At 37.5% G+C, this 21,049-nt stretch overlaps 2 protein-coding genes across 2 annotated transcripts; both read left to right on the top strand.

Moving 5' to 3' along the window:
- Positions 1 to 984: 984 nt before the first annotated feature.
- On the top strand, positions 985 to 8,996 carry LOC136679464 (proheparin-binding EGF-like growth factor). Its single transcript, XM_066657992.1, has 5 exons — positions 985 to 1,050; positions 3,235 to 3,399; positions 3,904 to 4,123; positions 6,664 to 6,846; positions 7,144 to 8,996. The coding sequence occupies exons 1-5, from the start codon at positions 1,020 to 1,022 to the stop codon at positions 7,226 to 7,228; spliced, it is 684 nt and encodes a 227-aa protein (XP_066514089.1). The 5' UTR covers positions 985 to 1,019; the 3' UTR covers positions 7,229 to 8,996.
- A 575-nt stretch (positions 8,997 to 9,571) lies between these two features.
- LOC136678632 (NAD-dependent malic enzyme, mitochondrial-like) lies at positions 9,572 to 20,919 on the top strand. The gene is made up of 15 exons (XM_066656697.1): positions 9,572 to 9,693; positions 11,612 to 11,735; positions 12,291 to 12,424; positions 13,509 to 13,658; positions 13,863 to 13,938; positions 14,047 to 14,208; positions 14,338 to 14,551; positions 14,940 to 15,037; positions 15,196 to 15,309; positions 16,126 to 16,240; positions 16,578 to 16,720; positions 16,833 to 16,935; positions 17,024 to 17,094; positions 17,826 to 17,924; positions 18,010 to 20,919. The coding sequence occupies exons 2-15, from the start codon at positions 11,628 to 11,630 to the stop codon at positions 18,169 to 18,171; spliced, it is 1,749 nt and encodes a 582-aa protein (XP_066512794.1). The 5' UTR covers positions 9,572 to 9,693; positions 11,612 to 11,627; the 3' UTR covers positions 18,172 to 20,919.
- The last annotated feature ends 130 nt before the right edge of the window (positions 20,920 to 21,049 follow it).

Raw genomic sequence — 21,049 nt, 5'->3', positions numbered from 1 at the left:
TGTGTGGCTGGACTCAGACCTACCTGTGTCCACGCCCCTGAAATAAAGTATGAATATTTTGAATAATTCAATATAAAATCCAATGTAACTGCGGTTTAGATAAGCCAATTACCTAAAATCATGTAGTTTGAAAGAAATGTTTTGGATGACTAGTAAAAGAATTTTAGAGGAAAACTTAATAGTTAATTAGTTGAGTTTCATTGGTGGAATGGTGATGGGGATAATTTTTTTTCTGTGTAACTTTAGGCTAATTTAACTTATTTAACTGTAGGAGAGGCTCCTCATTTTGAGGAGAGTACCTTTGACTAACACTTGCACAAGCACTTGCATTAAATCAGAGCATTTATGACAGTATTTTTCATTTTTGTCTTATTTAAAATATAATTGAAATGGGAGGGAGTCCAAGTAGGACGTAGGTTAGGGCCCCCAAAGGTTCAGAAACAACCCAATTTTCGTGCATGTGTTTGCATGTTTAAGCGTTTGTCTATGTTTTGAGTTCCATGCTTATCTCTTTCTCATTCTTCAGAAGTTTGGCTATTTTCATTCTTTCAGACAGACATTACGTTTCTCTGAATTTATTTGGAATATTCTCACTATCTCAGAGCAATAATTCTGTAATAAAGCATTGTAATGCCAAGAAACAGCATTAGAGCTCTTGATCTCTTGAGCTCTAGTTATTGTGTGTGTGTATGTATGTGTGTGTGTGTGTGTGTGTGTGTGTGTGTGTGTGTGTGTGTGAGAGAGAGAGAGAGAGAGAGAGAGAGAGAGAGAGAGATGTATGCAAATATAAATTGTACAGTGTGTGCATATAGAGTTCAGCTGTATCAGTGTAATTAAGCCACTGTAATAAAGACAGTGGAGGGTTAATGATTATCATTCACACTCTCTCTCTCTCACACACACACACAAACCCACACATTTTGGTACACACCCCAAGGTATGTGTGTGTGCGGAAGTGTGTGTGTATAAAAGCTGCAGCAGTGGCATGTGTGTATGTGTGTGTATTATTCCGCTGTGACATGAACCTTCTCTGCTCTCTCATCTACCTGGGTGAGTACACATACACACACACACACACACATAGAGAGAATAAATAGTTGTTTGTTTTAAAGTTAAACTTGTTCAGTGTAAGGTTACAGATAAAGTTCTCAGTAGATTATAAAAAGTGATTTAGTGGAATGTTGTGTATTGTAGTGTCTTTTATTATGGTATCACTCAGTTACAGCAACAATTTGAGGAAGACTTTAGTTTTTACATTTTTAATGTTAAATCGTCACGTTATTTTCAATATAGAGACACTGATTTTAGTATAGAGACACTGACTTTCATATAGAGACACTGATTTTAGTATAGAGACACTGACTTTCATATAGAGACACTGATTTTACTTATTTAAGAAATAGTAAGAAAAGCAATAGAGACGGCTGAGAGGAAAACAGCACACAGTGAATAAAAGACATTATTATTTATTCATTAACATTTTATGTAAAACCAGGAGCTAATTTTCCAGTCATGCTGTCATTCTGTCCATGAACTATAGGCATAATTGCTCTATGACAGAAATCAATTTATGGTTCAATTAAGGGCTGAACTTTAAAAAAAGTCTTTCTTTCAGTGTGACTATACTTCAGTGCCCAGTAACTTATAAAAGTTGGAACAGTGTTTTTTTTTTTACCACTGGACATGAGAGCCTCCAAACAAGAATATTTATTTCTGACATAGAGAAGTCCAGTTTAGACCCAGAATTCCTTTTAAGGGCAAGAGGCCACAACAAGATTGCCCACGCGATTCAAGTGGAATTCTGTTAGCAAGAACTCTGTAGAACACTGTTAACTTGGGAACTCTGTGAACACTTTCAACTAGAACTCTGTAGAACACTGTTAACTTGGGAACTCTGTGAACACTTTCAGCTAGAACTCTGTAGAACATTGTTATGCAGAACTCTGTAGAACACTGTTTACTAGTCCTCTATGGAACACTGAGTAAATGAATGCACACCACAGTGAAGGAGTGTGAGATACAGGTCAGAACTTGTCTTTCTACAACACACACAGCCACACACATATACAAAAACACTTACTTACTCACACTCTCTCTCTCACACACACACACACACACACACACACACAAACACATGCAAACACATAGGGTAGTGTTCTATTCTAATCCTGAATAAAAGATAATGACGATGTTCCCTTGTGGTTCCACTCCACAGAACTATTTCCTGAGAGTGTGTTTTAAAACATAATTTTGTTCTCTCTCCTGAGAACATGGAGGTAGAAAATGTAGTGAATGCGAAAAGATTCCACCCTCCGGAAGCTACTCAGGTGTGGGTTACAGGTGAAGAACTTAGACAACAAAAGGAAAGAGATGTACTATTGTTCACACACACATTTTTAGCTACTTCAGAGGACAGACACACCCCTTACATACACACTCACAATGGCATTAAACATTAGATGATTGTGTACAGACGCTGGCGTCCAAATTTCAGATTCTCCATTCAACCTTAAACTCTATGAAGAGTGACTCAACACAAACAGCAGACAGAAGCGTGGGGTTAGATTAGCATGCTAATGCTAGGATTATCTAAAAAGCCCAACAGATTTACTAATGCTAATGTCAATGCTAATGGGAATGCTTCGTCTTGTGATGAGACTCATGTATGATCACGTCTTCCAAGACAACCACACTGGATTATATGCCATGTTTCTTTATGTGGGAATAAAGATTAAGATTTAAGGGTGGGGTTCAGAGTTGAGACTAGGCGTGGGGTTAAGGTAGAGATTATTTGTTGGCGTTAGAGTTAAAATTAGTGGGCGATTAATGTGGAGATTAGGGGCGTGTTTTAATATTGGTGATTGTTATATAATTTCTAAAATATTTAAAAATATAATTTCTTAAACTTCATACGGTTGTGGATTTCAGTTAAATTTATAATCTCTCAGATTTAGCTTTAGTTTCTGATTGATTTTAGAAATCACATGTTTAACTGCAGCATATTTAATGTACACTAATTGCTAACCATAATCCCCGATATAGTTCTCACATTAAATTACACCTGTAATCCCAACTCCAATCCCAACCCCTAAAATCCTCATTAAACTTAACTTATCTCAAAACTAACCCAAACCCAATCAACAGACTCATGATATTATTATTATTATTATTTCTAATCATGTTAGAAATAATGAATCATTTTCATGAAGTCATGTAGTGTGTGTGTGTGTGCAGCCTGTAGTGTGGTCATCTCTTTAAGTTCATCTATCACTCACACACCTGCATTGGATCATGTGATCTTGACATCAGCATCAGGGGAGGAGCTTCAGAGTGCTATGGGTGAGGAGCTGGAGTCTGATGGAGCCACAGGTTTATTTAGTATCCCACCATTAATTAGAGGTAAGAGCTCTGTTACAGCTGTTTTGTTTGACCTGCGAATGTTGTTCTTTTCTTTTTTTCTTTTCTCTCTTTTTATTCTTTCATATCCAAAATGTTGAGTTGTTCCTATCACAGTGAAAGGATATACACAAAACATGAGAGTGGAGCTTGAGTTTCTCCTCCAGTCCCTATACCATGGTCTCTAAATGCTCCTTTTTCTCTGTTAAAATTCTGTTTTAAGTCTGTAATTTGACCTTTTTTACACTGACATTAGCTGGTCATTATATCTCTTTTTTGCCTGGTACTAATCCAGAAGTAACTGTATATGACTTGCTGTAAGAGGTGGTTCTCAGGCAGTTCTCGCAATGTTTTCAGTGAAAAATAGTGTCTGCAGTGTAAAGTCTAAGAACTGCAGAGACCTGGCTTCTTCATCTGTGGAAGGTTCTCTTTTTGAGTCCTGGTTCTTCTCAGGGGTTATGTATAATATGTGTGTGTGTGTGTGTGTGTGTGTGTGTGTGTGCTTAGTTTCTCCCACTGTGAGTGAAGAGCAACGCTCCTCCAATGCTGGCCGGAGGAGGAATGGTGGGAGGCGGAAAAATAAAAGTCATGTGACCTCAGGTCACTTCCCTACACAGGTACAACACTCCTTCACAACAGACACTGATCCCTGCAGGACATCACACCGAGAATACTGCATCCATGGACACTGTACCTACCTACAGGACCTGAAGGAACCTGTCTGTGTGTATGTCTCTAACACACATTACAGAGTCTAAATGAACTATGCACAAATTATATACACTATACAATACACATATGTGTATAAAGGATAGATGTTCAAGTCAAGTTACACTTGAAGCTAAGAGGGCTTGAGATATAGACTGGGTCCATCAAGTCTGGAAGGAATGTTTTTAATCTGGTTCTGACCAGCTTTGACTAGGTCCATCAGTTTGGAACGGCCAGATGGTGACTGGGCACTTAAAAGGCACTGGTTCTCACTCGATTCATAAGTGGTTCAGACTGGGTCATTCAGATTGGAGGAAGTTGGTTTTAAACAGGTTCTTCAGATGATATTTATGATCAGGTCCATTCGGTTGGAAATAATTAGTTCTGACATGGTCTATGAGGTATGGAGAAGACAGTGCTTTTTCTGTCTTTGTAGGTAGGCTATAGGGTTTTACATCTGATGCAAGAAGTTACAGAAAGAGCACAGCAGTAGAGTAAAATGAGTGATCTTCCATTGACTGAAGACGATTTGTGCTGCTATGTCCTGGATGAGCTGCAAGGGTCTGATGGTCCACAGAGAATAGAGCTGCAGTAGTGAAGCCTTAAGAGTGAACAAGTGACTGAATAAGTCCTTAGGAATCCTCCTAAAAGAGAAAGGTTTGAATTCTCCATATGGTTAAAGCAGATACACTGTATTACCAAAAATATTTGCTTGTCTGCGTTCACACGCATATGAACTTAAATAACATCCCTTTCTTAATCTATAGGGTTTAATATGATGTCTGCCAACCCTTTGCAGCTATAACAGCTTCAACACTTCTGTAAAGGCTTTCCACAAGGTTTAGGAGTGTGTTTATGGGAATTTTTGACCATTCTTCCAGAAGCGTATTTGTGAGACACTGATGCATATAATATTAATATAATGTGCAATTATTTGTCATTGTACAACGTACAACAAAATTTGTCTTCTGCATTTGACCCATCTGTGGCACTCACACACACTAACGCAATAGGGTCTGTGAGCACACACCCAGAGCGGGGGTCAGCCATTGCTCAAGGGCAGTTCAGCTACGGATGTCTTGGGGATTGAACCGGCATCCTTTGGGTACCAAGACAGTGCACTGGTGCACAGTCATATTGGAACAGGAAGGGGCCATGCTCAAACTGTTCCCACAAAGTTAGAGGCATGAAATTGTCCAAAATCTCTTGGTATTATGAAGCATTAAGAGTTCCTGTCACTGGAACCCTACTCCTAAAACTCCCCACCCAATAACCCCTCCACTTAAATTGCAGTTGTCAATTAGTTTGGCAAAATGCAGTCAGATAATTACCCTGATTCATCACCCTAGAGAAACAGTCTCCACTTCTCTAGAGTGCATACAATGCTTTGGATTGCTTTTGGTGATGTAAGGCTTGGATGCAGCTGCTCAGCCATGGAAACCCGTTTCATGAAGCTCTCTGTTCTAGAGCTAATCCAAAGGCCACATGAAGTTTGGAGGTCTGTAGAAATTGACTCTGCAGAAAATTTGCATCCTCTGCACACCATGTACCTCAGTATCCGATGTCCACGCTCTGTCATTTAAATGGCCTGCCACTTTGTGGCTGAGTTACTGTTGTTCCCAATCACTTACACTTGGTTATAATACCAGTTACAGTTGACTGTGGAATATTTAGTAAGGAGGAAATTTCACTACTGGACTTGTTGCACAGGTGGCATTCTATCACAGTACGACACTGGAATTCACTGAGCTCCTGAATTCAATGATTTGGATGGGTGAGTGAATAACTTAAGCAATATAGTGTATCTGTTTGACCAAGTTTGGTTTAATACATAAGTCAAGATATAACTACTTCAGAATGACAAAAATTCTGTGTGCAGCTAAAACAAAGTGACTTTGGAATTATACAAGGTCATGGAGGTCAAAAGTTCCTATGATGGACACACTGTGGTAAGGATCTATAATTCCCAATATGTATATATTGTGGAAGAACCTGTAGTTCCCAGGATTTACTGATCACTGTGTGAAACTGTGGTTCTGGGATGTACAGACCACTGTGGTGGCCTTGGTCCTGGTATGTGCAGATTGTGGTGAGGACATGTTGTTTCCAGGCTGTAAAGATCAGGGTAAGGACATGTATGATGTACAGATAAGGGTGAGAAATAAATAACAGTTTGGACCTGTAGTTCCTAGGATGTACAGATCATGGTGAGGTCCTGTGGTACCTGCCCAGGATGTACAGATCATGGTGAGGTCCTGTGGTACCTGCCCAGGATGTACAGATAATGGTGAGTACCTGTAGTTCCAGGAAGGGTAGGGATCAGTTAAGTGGAAACCCAGAAGTGGGAATGGTTAGTTGGCATCTCTGCAAAAGTGGTTGTTTAAACCCAGACCGTACATGATATCATTAAGACTGTGAGTGGTTTAAAGAAAATTAAAAAAGAACCCAACACAAAGGCATTTACTGGTGCATATTGTTTATTGATTTGACTGATGCTATTGATCAATAAATTAATGGTTAATTAATGCATGATATCGATTAATGTTATTGATTATGTAGGTGTACGAAAGGATATGATGGTGTACGCTGTGGGATACAGCTGTTACAGACATTCTCTGGCACTGGTTCTGGATCTGAGGATCTAATTGATCACACACACTCTCTGCAGCTTGTGCTGATCATTATTGCCGTCGTCCTGTCAATAATAAGCTGCTTCGCCATCATCATCATCATTACTGTACAGTGCGTATATAAACACACACACACACACACACACACACACACAGAGTTACATGCTTTTAAAACCCAGCTGATTACAAAATATCAGACACTGAAACTGAGGAATGTAATTTTTCTTGAAAAATATTTTTTTATAATAGATTTTAATTTGCACAACATGTTTCCATTATTATTTTATTTTGTGCAGTTAAACACACACACACACACACACACACACACACACACACATATATATATATATATATATATATATATATATATGAGAATTTTTTAAATGTTTTATGTTTTTTATTATTTCAGGTATAAATCCCAGCGTGGTTTCCAGGCAGCATTCCTGAGCTCGAGTTCTGAAAGGGAGAAACTCCAGAAAAACCTCAGTGTCTGAAAATCATCTCTATAACACACACACCCACTCACTCACACATATCCACTAAAACATTACCTTACTTGCATGCTTTTGTTACACAGCGATTTCACTGTGCTCTGTTTGGATTATTTACAGAAATTGATGTAGAATATTTTACTGATGATCACATAACAGTGATTTCAAACACAAGTACTGATTTCTTTCACTCTTTCAAAAGTCTTTCAGTGAAAAAATATTCACTGGTTAACAACAACTTAATTCACAGTTATTTGTCACACTGAGGGGAAAACACAAATATTTAATTCAAATTAAATCTTTAAATTCTCAGATTCTGATTCTAACACAGATTAAAGTGAGTTTATTTCTGACCTAAACCCACTCTGGCTGATTTAACCTGACCGTTTATTTATTTATTTAATTTAATTATTTATATAAATTCTTGAAATATTTTGTTTGTTTATATGTTTATATTGAGGGAGTCCTGTCCCACTATTAAAGATTTAAAACTCATTAGCTACGTATTACACAAACAACAAGCTTTGCCAAAAAACAACTATATTTTCCAAGCATGAACTGATGAAAAATAAAATGTTTGTGAACCGTTGCTGTATGTGATTTCAATCCAGTACACTTCTGTAATCTGTGAATGTTTCCTTATGGTTCACTAACTCTCTGTTTGTCTGTGCACTGGAAAAAATCTGGTGCTTGTGTTCAGCCCTAGCTCTGTAGATGGCTATAGATAGAAGGAATGGCTATCTCAAAATCTAGTGAGCTGCCTAAATAGAGAGCATTTTACATCATAGTGAGCGTGCTCTTGACACGTAAGCGGTCATCATTCTTAGATATATTAAATATGCTGTCTACTTAGATTCCTTAATTTGACAGAATTTTAAGGCAAAACATTTCCTCAGCCACAAAGACAATCCCATGGTGCAACACTAGCACAACTTCTGTCTAGTTTGCACTTCTTCCAGAGCAAAAGTATATAAAATAAAAACAGGAAGAGGAAGATGAGGTAATAAACTGCACCGGTCGCGTGCAGTGGGTAGGAACAAGCTGTGACGCAATCGCTCTCTAGAGAGTCTCAGTAATCTGCCTGATGAGGACAGACGTCAGTTCAAACGCTGCCTACTTAAACAGCTGCCTACATAGTCGGTGCACTAAATCTGGCACATGTGTGGAACTACAGACATTGTCAAGAAATGGCCAAGAAGCAGCCAAAAATTTACAGATCTAGTGGACAAAAGCTGAACAAAAAGTTCTTAGATCTGGCAAGGGCCAAGACATGTGTAAACACTGGTGAGGTTTTTGGATGATGAAGACGCCTCCTGATGTCGAAAGGCATGAAAAGAAATTAAAATGTTGTTTTATTTCTGCTCTATGTCCATGTTTCGTGTCATTCCATTGGCAAAAGCTGAATTTGGGGGGACAGAGCTACTGAAGGAGCACTGAAGGGAGTGGTTTGTTTGTTTTGCATTTGAGTTTAGATAACATTAGTTACCTACAGAAGTGTATACTGTGCCTTTAAATCCCACCTGAAACTTTAACTCTGCTTTAAATCCCAAAAGAAAACATTACATGCCTCTTGAAATATAACAAAATTTGTATGACATATTTACTCCTGACACATAAACTTGTTTTCATGATGCGACCCTCAGTAGCAACCCGTTTTTAAAGAAAACAATTCAGTGCTGTGTAAAAAAAAAATATAATTATAAATTAATCGTATCCCAAAATTACGATTTTGAAAATATATATAATTCACATAAGTTGAAACACTAAACAATTACACAAATGCATTTGCTATGCTTTTTTTTTTTTTTTTTTTTTTTAAACAATCCCCCTGGGTCATGTCATATTTAAAAATCTCTGTCTGAAAGTCAGCACATTTCAGTGTATAACCCTTTAATTACAGCACTCTTTCAATGTAGTGATAACATAATCTTTGAAACTGTATCTTAAGCATTTATGAACATATGTTGCTAATAAATTTTAAACAGCAAAGAAGTGTTGATGCTGTTTGTCTTTTTAAGTTTGTTTTGTTGTTTGTGTTGTTGATGTATCATTTTGATGATGAATTTTGTGGCAGCGAGAAAATAAAATCTTCAGACAACGAGGTAGCATTGAACAACAAATCTGACAGTTGAGCTGACGCGTTTTGTACACTCCTAGCATGATTACAGTGTGAGTCTCTGGGTAGTAGCATATCATGTGAATTACGGTATATTCGTGTGATAGTTATTTTAAATTAAAATACTCTTATAAACAAGTGTTCAGAAGGTAGGCGGGACTTGATCTATGCTCTGATTGGCTCAGCGTCATTCCGCAAGCACGCGAATACATCCGGGTCTGCGGCGCTGTATCCGAAGCAGCATTCTTTAACGCTCTGTTTAATTCGGTCTTATTCGGTTTAATCACACTTTGATTCAGTTTAATGATGCCATTGAGCACTGAGTGCTAAGACTGAAGTTCCTGACAGAAAGGTGAGTTTGAGTGTTGTTTAATGAATGAACAGCATCAGACCCCGTGTTTCTGGTACTAATAACGGTAACGTTATCGTAACGTTTATTGAAGATTAAATTAAAAAGAGGTAAATAAAATTACATTAACGTAATGTAAAAAAAACATATTTTTAGCATATTTTCTGTTTATACGCGGGTATTTTAGTGCTTATTTGCATCTGTTATTAGGAATGTGTCCTGTCCACCTTAAAATGTCCAGCTGTCATAGAAGTAGTTTTTGGCGTTAGATTATAACAGCTTTTAAGACAAAACGGAGAAATTCCATTTAACAGCGTATTTCAGCTTGCTTGTGTTTTCTGATCGTTTCAACAACTGTTACTAAGGACATTGCTAAAGGTGTTGATTGTGTGGTCAGTGGATTTTCTCTGAACACCCAGCGCCTGTCAGCTCAGAATCTGAAGTGTGTGCCACTCTTTTTCTTCTTTATGGATCATTTTATCTAAGCAATAAAGCAAAATCACAATAAATATAGAAAAGAGAAAGACGGGCTATATGTAAAAGGAAGAAACTAGTCTAAGGAAAAAGGAGACTTCTTTACTCACTGATATACCTCAGTTGATGTTAAAAAAAAAATCAAAAATATTCAGGAAGCTACATATTCATCAGTGTTTTTCTGAAGTAGCTAAATGCACACGAGTAAATGTAAATAGCTACTACACACCTTTGAGAAAACATGCTTTGTCTAAATATAGAATAGTGTTCGCTGTGTCTCCTGTTTCTGATAACCTCCTCCTGAAAGTGGAGCAGGAGAATCTGAGATATTTACCCATTTTAAAATAAGTTCCCAAAGGGCACAGGGGCAAAGTGTTCACTAATCAGGGCACAGGGCTCAGAGTTGAAGAAGGTGATCACAAAGGAGGGCATAGTGTTTGGGGAGAGATGTAGAAAGAACACAGGGGCTTAATAAACCAGTACCTGATTGTGATGACCTTCCACGGCTTATGTTCAGATATGTTGGTATAATTGAGACCTGTGTGTTATGACAGAAGCCATTAGGCCTTTTCTGAGGTATTTATAACTGTGGCTTTTAATCTGAACTTTGTGATGTGAAGGTATGAGCAGTAATAAATTTGCGTTATAAAAAAAGGTTTATGAAGCATTTTCTCCTGATGCTCCAGTAAATCATTTGCCTGAAATAGTAAATACACAGTGTGTCTCTCTGTTCCTTTTTCTGAAACTGAGCTCAGCAGCTTCAGTTCCTCTGTTTAAGAACTTTAACTCTGAGATTTACCAGAGTAAGAAGATTAAAGTTCCTGCTTTTAATTTAGTGTCAGCCTTACAGAGAATAATAACAGATTTTGCTTTGACTCTTAATCCTAATGTGTGAGTTTGTGTGTGAACACACAGAGGGCTGTTCTAACTGTATGATGCTTGTTTATATGTGTTCTGGCATGGTCTGAGAATCTGTGTGTGTGTGGGCTCAGGGCTGTTCTATATGTATGGTGTATGTGTTCAGGCCTGTTGCATTTGTGCTTGTGCATATGGCTTCAGGGCTCTTCTAAGTGTATGCAGTGTGTATGTTCTCGCTCTCTCTCTCTCTCTCTCTCTCTCTCTCTCTCTCTCTCTCTCTGTATGTTGGGGGTGTCAGGGCTGTTTTATGTATATTATGTGTGTTCTGGGCTGTTCAGAGTATATGTTTATGTGTTTATTTCTATAAAACTGATCACCGGATTGGATTAAAGCAAAACTAGGTAGAATTCATTCCATAAAATCACATCTTCAGAATCATTGTGATGCTTAACTGACCTGTAATAGGGAGAATAGAGCCTCTGTTGGCTAAATGTAAGTTAAATGTAGTTGTGTATGCTATTGTTGTTTTCTGCAGGTTTATGTGTGTTATGAGTGTATTAAGTGTGTTTTTGTTTGCATTTTTCTGCAGTTATTTGTGTCTGAAGATGTTGTGTAGATTTCGCGCCAGTGTGAGGCCATGGGTGAGTGTGTGTCGTTGGGTTCACACTAAAGAGAAAGGGAAGCCCCTGATGCTGAATCCACACACTAACAAGGTACAAACACACACAAAAACGCAAACAGAGAGAGAGAGAGAGAGAGAGAGAGAGAGAGAGAGAGAGAGACAGACAGGCAGCAAGTCTGTTAGAGCCTGGAAACAGTTAGAACCATGACTCAGCAGAAAGGTGTGTGTGTGTGTGTGTGTGAGAGAGAGAGAGAGAGAGAGAGAGAGAGAGAGAGATTGTTTGTTTGTTTGTTTTTTAAACTAAATCTTTGGCACAGTACTGTACGTGTGTGTGTGTATTGGAATAGGGGGCTCAAAAATATTTTTTCTACAAAAGGGTATACAGCATAAAAAATGGGGACCACTGATTTAGTCTGTTCATTCATATTCATATTTCAATGTTCCTGCAAAATAAGGTATTGTTTCCAGTTACACTGTTAAAAGTGAAGAAAATAATACAGAATTAAAAATAAATTATAATATCATCTATATCAGAGGCAATGTGAGCTTCATAACTGCAAATATTGTTTAATTAACAGAAAAAACAGAGGCTCCATCTAAAAACCCTTTGGTGAGTGTGTTTATATGTGTGTGTGTGTGTGTTTAGGGAATGGCCTTTACTCTGAAGGAGAGGCAGATTTTGGGACTGCAGGGACTGCTCCCCCCAAAAATTGAGACGCAGGACATTCAGGCCATGCGTTTCCAGAGGAACCTCCGCAAGATTTCTGACCCTCTGCAGAAGTACTACATTACCCACAATGCTCTCTGATCATACACACCAGACATTAATTACCACATATTTCAATGGATTGAGCGACAGTAATCACTGCATTAAAGCTGGCATTTTCAACTTAAGGCCTTTATCCAATTTCTGTGGTTTATTGGTATTGACTTTCCTACCTCATCCACAAGCTTCATTCATCAGGAAAGTTTCTGAAACTCAGTGGGGGAGAAGTACTTAATAACAAGATATTTAGAAATGAAAGAAGCACAATCACTCGCCTGTTATCAGCTGTAGACTGGTGTATCCTGGCCACTGCTGTTAGCTTTTCTGTGTATCTGTGTTTGTGGTAGTTGTTATGGCAACGGTGTGATCTCACAACAGTGCATTTGTTAGTTTAGGTATAAGCAAAATAATTTATGCAAATAAAAACCTATTCTATGAATGTATTACTTCTGAGCAGAACATGCGAAAATCACAATGTTATTTTGGAAAAAAAAAGAAAAAAAACTAAAATATTTTGGTGCACTTTCTTAGGAAACGGAGACTCTGCTTACTGTGCTGTATGTACTTACAGGAAATACTAATGCTATCAAATCTACTTGTGCTAAGAGAAAATGGCTAATGCTAGCTGTGCTGTACTAACAAAAATAATTTGGATAACTGTTTTGACTCTCCTGTCTCCTGTAAGACTGCTAGACTTCAGCTCAGTGCTGTGTTACTGGGCTTGTCTCGAGACTAGTGTTGCCAAATTTAACATGTGTTACCACACTGGAATTTAATACATTAAGTGTTTTTAACACTAATTAATTATTTTACCCAAACGTCCTCCTATAATTATTCCATTAATTAAATATCATAAACGGTCTATCTTAACTCATTGGCATTTAACTGCATGTCTGAGCTATTGTCCATTTCTGTGTTCTTTGCAATGTGGGAAATAAGTGGTGGTCATCATTATAGTGCATTTCCCCACTGAGGGATAATAAAGGATTATCCTGTCTTATCATATCTTAGAGCATCACAATACCCTTTCTTAATAGATTAGATGAGGGTTGAAATGCTAGAGTTAGAGTATGTGTGTGTGTGTGTTTTGGTTTGAAGGTATATTTATCTGATGGGGATTCAGGAGCGTAACGAGCGTCTGTTTTATCGTGTGCTCATGGAAGACATTGAGGCCCTGATGCCAATTGTTTACACTCCCACCGTCGGCCTCGCATGCACACAGTATGGACATATCTTTCGCCGACCTAAGTGAGTACACTATTTGATTACCTTACATTACCATATTACCATAAACTCTACGTCAGTCCATGTTTGTGATAGCAATACCACAGTCAGCCCTGTTATGGATTAATAACTTCATTTGTTAATGTTTAAATATAAAAAAATTTGATGAATAAAAACTCTTCAAATAGAAGTTTGGACACAAGTAAGTAAAGTGTGTTTGTTGTACAGAGGCCTGTTTATTTCCATTATGGACCGAGGACATATTCGGTCTATCCTGGACAATTGGCCAGAAACTAATGTGAAGGTAAATATACACAACTGGTTATTAGTAAATAAACTAAAAGTAAATATCGATAAACAATTATGTAAGTGTCTCCGTGTGTCTGTGTATGTGTGTGTATTCCGTGAGTAGGCGGTAGTTGTGACTGATGGTGAGAGAATTCTGGGATTGGGGGATCTTGGAGTGTATGGAATGGGAATACCAGTTGGAAAACTCTGCCTTTATACAGCATGTGCTGGGATCCGTCCTGAGAGCTGTTTACCTGTGTGTATCGATGTAGGAACGAATAATGAGGTTTGAACTCTAACTCACACCACCAACAAGCTTGTTACCTGTGTGTATAGATGTAGAAAAAATATTGAAATACTGTTAACATTGTTCATTTCTATTTCCATATTAATGTGTGTGTGTGGTTTGAATCAGACATTGCTCAGAGACCCGTTCTATATGGGACTGTATCAGAGGCGGGACCGCTCCCAACGCTATGATGATCTGATTGATGAGTTCATGGAGGCAGTGGTTGATAAATACGGACAGGACACACTCATTCAATTCGAAGACTTTGGGAACCACAATGCTTTCCGCTTTCTGAAGAAATATCGCCACAAATACTGCACCTTTAATGATGACATTCAGGGTAATACAATCACACCCACATTTACATATACATTCTCTCTTTTGCACACATGCACACACACTCATTCTGTCTCTCTCTCTCTCTAAATACTGCCTACCAAATCTTATCTCGTGTTCCTCTAACAACACTCTGTAAATGTTTGCGAACTGAAGAGACCAATTGCTGTACTTTTGAAAATGAACTCTTTTCCCAGTCTTGCTTATTATAGGATTTCAGGTGCTTGACAGGTATGGGTCTTTATTACAGGGTTAAACTTTGTAGCTCCAGTGTAAAACTAAAGAAGAAAACTTCCAAAAGTGAACGTGTCTGATTATATATATTTGCAGTTTGCATGTGATTTTAATTTTATTTGATATACCAGTTTAATTGATTGCATGTTTGTTTGTAGGTACTGCATCAGTAGCTCTGGCTGGTTTATTAGCAGCGCGGCGTGCTGTTGGGAAACCAATCACTGACCACACTGTTCTGTTTTTGGGAGCAGGAGAGGTACCCTACTTTTGATCACATACACTGTCACACATATATACATTCACTGTACACACACACACACACACACACACACACACACACATATATATTCACAGATCTGTCCTCATGTATTCAGATATATAGAAAAGCCAAAAATGTTTTGTTGGCTGTTGCAGGCCGCACTGGGCATCGCAAACCTGATCGTCATGGCGATGGTAGAGGAGGGCATGTCCCAAGCAGAGGCTCAGAGGAAGATCTGGATGTTTGATAAATATGGCTTGCTCGTACAGGTGAGAGAAATAGAGAAAGAAATAGGGGAGATGGGGATAACGGATTTTAATAATTCCACAAAAACAAAACGAAGGAATATAGCAGAAAAGGTTAGGAGTCTCTGGAAATAATGCTGCCTCCTGAGGTTTGGGTGAACTTGCTAATTAGGAGGAGTAGATTTTTATAGATTAAATTGAAGAATTCCTGATTGTTATTTATAACATACTCATTGTCAAGCTAAAATTATTTTGTGTTGACAATGAGTTCTGATCATTTTTTCCAAAGTAGCAGAACCTGTATGCATGCAAAAAGTATGCTTAGTACAACAGAAATTAAATTTGAGTAAAAATTGTTTTAGGAAATAAAGAGTTACATGCACCTTAAATTTAAAAATAAGGAAAATGTATGAAACCGTATTTTCCAGACTTCTCTTGTGATAATGTCAAACTTTCCTGGCCTGAGATGATAAACACACAAATGATGTCATTACATAGAAAATAATTCAACTGAAGACTATTTAACAGTCTTACTGGATTATCTTTTGTTAAGAAGTGCATGAAATTTAAAAAGTACATTAGTAAAAGATTAATTGTAAAACTGATTCTGTGTTTGTCACAGTGAAATAAACACACCTTGATTTACCTATGTAATTTAATGATTTTAATGATTATGAAACGGACTATAATAGGATATGAGTCAGGCCTAAATCATAATTTTAATCAACGTTTTGCTTATCTCACCAGGGCTGTAGAGATATTTTGACTGTCGCACAGGAACTGACGCACAGACAACCCTTGTAATACAGACTGTGTGTGTGTGTGTGTGTGTGTCTTTAGGGTAGAGAGGAGGACATGGACACAAATCAGGAGGCCTTTGTCCACCCAAGTCCAGGCGAAGGAGTGAAAAGTTTCTTGGATGCTGTTAATGTCCTCAAACCTACTGCCATCATTGGTGAGTTTACAGTGTGTCCAGGAGTATTCAGTGTATGTGGCACTTAAATGTCCAAGTGTAGTCCAGTTTGTAATTCTAACTCAATAAGGTATGCAAATGTATTTATGTGTGTTCAGGTTTGTTTTACTTGTGCAGGAATATCCTGGCATTTAACATTTTTTCAGTATATATAGGTGTGTGTTGCCATTATGTGTAGTGTTTAAGTTTGTTGAAGTGTGTTAAATTCTTATTTGTTGTAGGTGTGTTCAGATGTATGTAATCATTTCCTACCCCAGGTGTGTTCAGATATCTGTAATTATCATCTATATGTTTACAAGTGTGCAATATCCCTTTTCAGGAGTGGCTGGAGCTGGGCGGCTATTTACTCATGACGTCATTAAAACAATGGGGTCACTGAATGAACGGCCAATTATTTTTGCCCTTAGTAATCCCACCGCTAAAGCAGAGTGTACTGCAGAGGATGCTTATGGACTCACGCAGGTACACATATAAACAAAGAGAAGTGTACACAAACACAAGTGTAACACACAGAGGAAGGCACCACAATGCTTATTAGTTCTTGTGTGTGTGTGTGTGTGTGTGTGTGTGTTAGGGTCGGTGTTTATTTGCAAGTGGGAGTCCATTTGGTCCTGTTACTTTGGAGGACGGCAGCATCCTGATCCCTGGACAAGGCAACAATTCTTACATATTCCCAGGTTAGTGTTTATATATATATAAATATATATTATTTTATATAATTATTTTATATAGTTACATTCATGGATTATATGTTATATATTTAAGGTGTGGCTCTGGCAGTGATCCTCAGTGGAGTTCGACACATTAGTGACACAGTTTTCCTTGAGGCTGCAAAGGTAAATAGGAAGTATTTTGTGGATAATGAAATCACATTCAGATCTAAACCCTTATTGTTCCTTTGGCCAGTTTTAAAAAGAGTTCTTTCTAGATAAATCAAACCAATATTCAGATGAATCTTATCTTATCATTTCTGTTCAGTCCATTTCAGTGCCGTGGTAACATTCATATTGTTATCGGAAATGATAATCGTTTGGCCTTTCATGAAAAAAAGTAAAAGCATTATCTACATTGTTCCAAGCACAATTTTCACAGTCTGGTGTGAAGGTGTGTTCATAACTGAATGTCTGTGAAAGCTCCTTTGACACTAAGTGGTAATAAAATTGTGTTCTAAAATATCCAGTGTGTCACAGCAACAAAAGTCACATTACATTCTTCATGTGCAATCAGAGAGTGAGTGAACTATACTAATATAGCATGAAAGTGAGAGTTCATCAGTGTCTGTGGGTTCTAGACTGGTCTTTCCGATGTAAAGATCAAGACAGTGAAGACCCAGAGCAACTTAAACATTTTATCAAGAAGGAACAAAGTCCACTTTAACAACTAGAACAATCCGCGTTCCTCAGTTCCCAGGCCAGTACTGAACACTATTAAAGGGATGGTGATGAAACACAGTAATAAACATGCTCCTGTTCATTATTGTTTTATATATTGATTGTATTCAGCACTTATTGTTTCTTTGTTTGTTGTTCATTTGTTTTTTGTTGTTGTTGCTGTTGTTCTTAATTAGACTCTAGCTGGTCAGCTGACTGATGAGGATCTCTCTCAAGGACGACTCTACCCTCCACTCTCCAACATCAGAGAGGTCTCAGTACAGATGGCCGTTAAGGTGTGTATGCATGTTTATGGTCATACTGTGTGTGTGTGTGTAGGTATGTGGTAAAGCAGTGTACTTAACATGTGTGTATGTATAGGTGGCAGAATATCTATACACAAAGGGAATGGCGTTCCGTTATCCTGAACCTGCGGACAAAGAAGCATACGTCAGATCCAAAGTATGGAACACCAACTACGACTCGTTCCTCCCTGATACCTATGACTGGCCTGGGGTCTCCCACACGCCTCTGTTGGACTAGATTCAGTACTACATTCTACCTTTAGTCCTACACTCCTTGTCCTAAACCCTTAACCCCACATTTAACCCTGTACATTTTTACTTGAGCACAAAATCCTTATCCTGAAATCAGTGACTAGCCTGGTGTCTCACACTCCTCTGCACCCTGTACCTAGAATCCTGTGCCCTAAACCCTGTAACTTAATCTCTAAATTATTTACCCTAAATCCTTAAACCTACAGGTTTTACCCCAAATTGCACAACCAGCAACATAAACCCTACACCCTAAGTCCTTTTCCAGAAATCTATGACTGGCATGGGATTTTGCACACTCCTTATACCTTAACCCTAGATTCTGATCCAGAAACCTATAGCCCCTTTCACACATGCCTGGTAACCTGAAAATTTTCCAGACCTTACGGACATACAGGCAAGCTGTATGTGTGAATGTGAATGTTCGTAAGAGTTATAACGGACAATATCTGGAGTTTATCCTGTCAGCCCCCTAGTACAATATCTGCGTAATGTCCAGTTGAGCCTAGTATGAACAGAGCATGTAATGTTATGGAGAATTCAGTGAATTCATGCCGTGCCTCCTGCATGCGCTACACAGGTGCCGCGCCATGCTTATATCACAGAACACAGCTGAAAAAACAAATCTGACATGGAAAAGCTCCGGCTGTGCACTACATGTGTAAAAGGGCAACTCCGGAATTTGTCTGGACCTGATTTTCCTGACATTTTCCAGAGTTAATTTGTGAAAACTGTTTATGACTTGCTTGTCTACTCTGGTTTCAGCTTTAGTTATTACTCTATAACAGTTGATTTATGAACAAGAACTGAGCGAAGAGAACAGCTGTATACTTGAGCTAAAACCACTCCAGATGTTATTGGTATTTATTCTGTGTTTGTGTTGTTTTATAGAGTTTAATGTTATTTCAGTTATTTTCCACGTATGAAATGTGATTATTTTATAGTTTATTCAACTTTTCCATTCATTTCGATCCTGTTGACTGAATGTATACATTTAAATCCTGTGCCTTTCCGCCCATCAAGACACTCCTCAAACACATACACATACCCACTGATGCTATACACACATTCTCAAACATATAAGCCCCTCACGAACATGCACACACAACGTTATCCTACTCTACGCAGACACACACACATTTATAAATAATACAAATGCCTACATTTTAAAAACAAAGGAATAGCAGATACCTGAGTAATGTAGTGTGTGTTTGTATGTTATATTCAATTGGTTATATTATATTAGTGTCGTGGCTATGCGTGGTAAAACAGCAGTGAGAAAAATGTTTATCATAAATATATAAATAAATAATTACCCAAATTAACATAGCAATATTAGTATGTACATTACAGCCATGCTGGGTCACTGACAAATGTTTAGACAGAGCCTGAAATTTATTTAGACATATATCAGGAAAATAAATGTATAGAACTAGCTTCACAGATCAGTAAAAGACAATGTATTAAAATACTTTCGGAGCTGATCATTTAAGAAAGTCATATTGAAGTTTTCTGTCATTTAAACTGTAGTTAGTCTCTATAAATTTAGCAGGCTAAAGGCTTAAACACTAGCTGTAGTTTGCAGTGAGTCATGGTGGTGATGTAAAAGCACACACAAGTTTAGTAGCTTCTGGTTTTTGCGAGACATCTACAGTCTATTCACTATCTTAGAGTAATCAGGTTAAATTTATTTGAACATAAAGTCATTGTTGAATTAAAACTGCTTTTGCCATTTGATTTTTTTTTTCTTACCAATTGAAATTCTGATTCAGCCACACAAACACACTCTTTTTTTAGTCTAGATGGGTACCGCTGTATCAGTGTATTACTACTTTGCCGTGTATAATTGATACCTCATTAGTGACTGTGATAATTTTTTGGCTGATTTGAACAAATGCATTTATCTGTTATTTTTGCAGCATTTATCTTTGAATTAGTTTACCTTTAGGGTGACAGTGCACATCAGTATTTGTCCAGGATTGCCTTGGTTCCACATTACAGTAAGATTACTTATATAACACAGTTATTGTTTTAACATTAGTTAATAAATTGCTATTAAGGCCTAAATACTTAATTGCAATTTGTCACACATATTTTGAATGCTCAACTCATTTGTTATTTAGAGGACCACCTGATATTCAGAGCAGAAAATGTCATATAGAAAACATTAATTTTGGTGGTAATTTTCATGTGTCAAAAAGGAATTAAGACCTAATTAGTAACTGTTAATAAACTACTTTTAAACTTGTACGAAATGGTACCTTTGATCCCCAAATGATCATGTATTTAGGTGGCTTCATGACCTTGTTTGCTACTTTCCCTTTGCATACTGATGTTTTTTTCTATCCATTTTGTTATTGTCTGTTATTTTATTCTGCCATCAACTGAATTAACATACGTAAAAACACAAAATAAGCACAGCCCTACATTGCTGTTAACTTTATTTATGAACAGTTTATCAGCAAATATTAAACCTTGAATATAAAATGTTATAAGAGATATTGAGTACAGTATATACAATAATACCAATGTGTTTGCACACCCTGCTCATTATGGTGTTTATGAGTTAATGAGTTTCAGTATGAAGCACTCATATTTATATTCAGGACCAATAACCTAATATATTTTTTACCATGTTTGCAGAGTTTTTTTTTCACTATATAATCTACAGATGTGTTATTATACCCATTCATGTTTTGGTTCAGTGTGCATTTGCAGTGTCCCCAAATAAATGTTTCTTCCTCTAAGTGTGTTTCTGTTGATGTTTTCTCTTACATAAGACGTTTTTGTTCTGTTGTTTTGTTTTGAACTGATGTCACAGTATCACAGTTTTTAGTGTGTGTGTGTGTGTGTGTGTGTGTGTGTAT

This window comes from Hoplias malabaricus, chromosome Y (genome assembly GCF_029633855.1).
Source record: "Hoplias malabaricus isolate fHopMal1 chromosome Y, fHopMal1.hap1, whole genome shotgun sequence".
NCBI lineage: Eukaryota > Metazoa > Chordata > Actinopteri > Characiformes > Erythrinidae > Hoplias > Hoplias malabaricus.
This window is presented reverse-complemented; position numbering and strand designations above follow the sequence as displayed.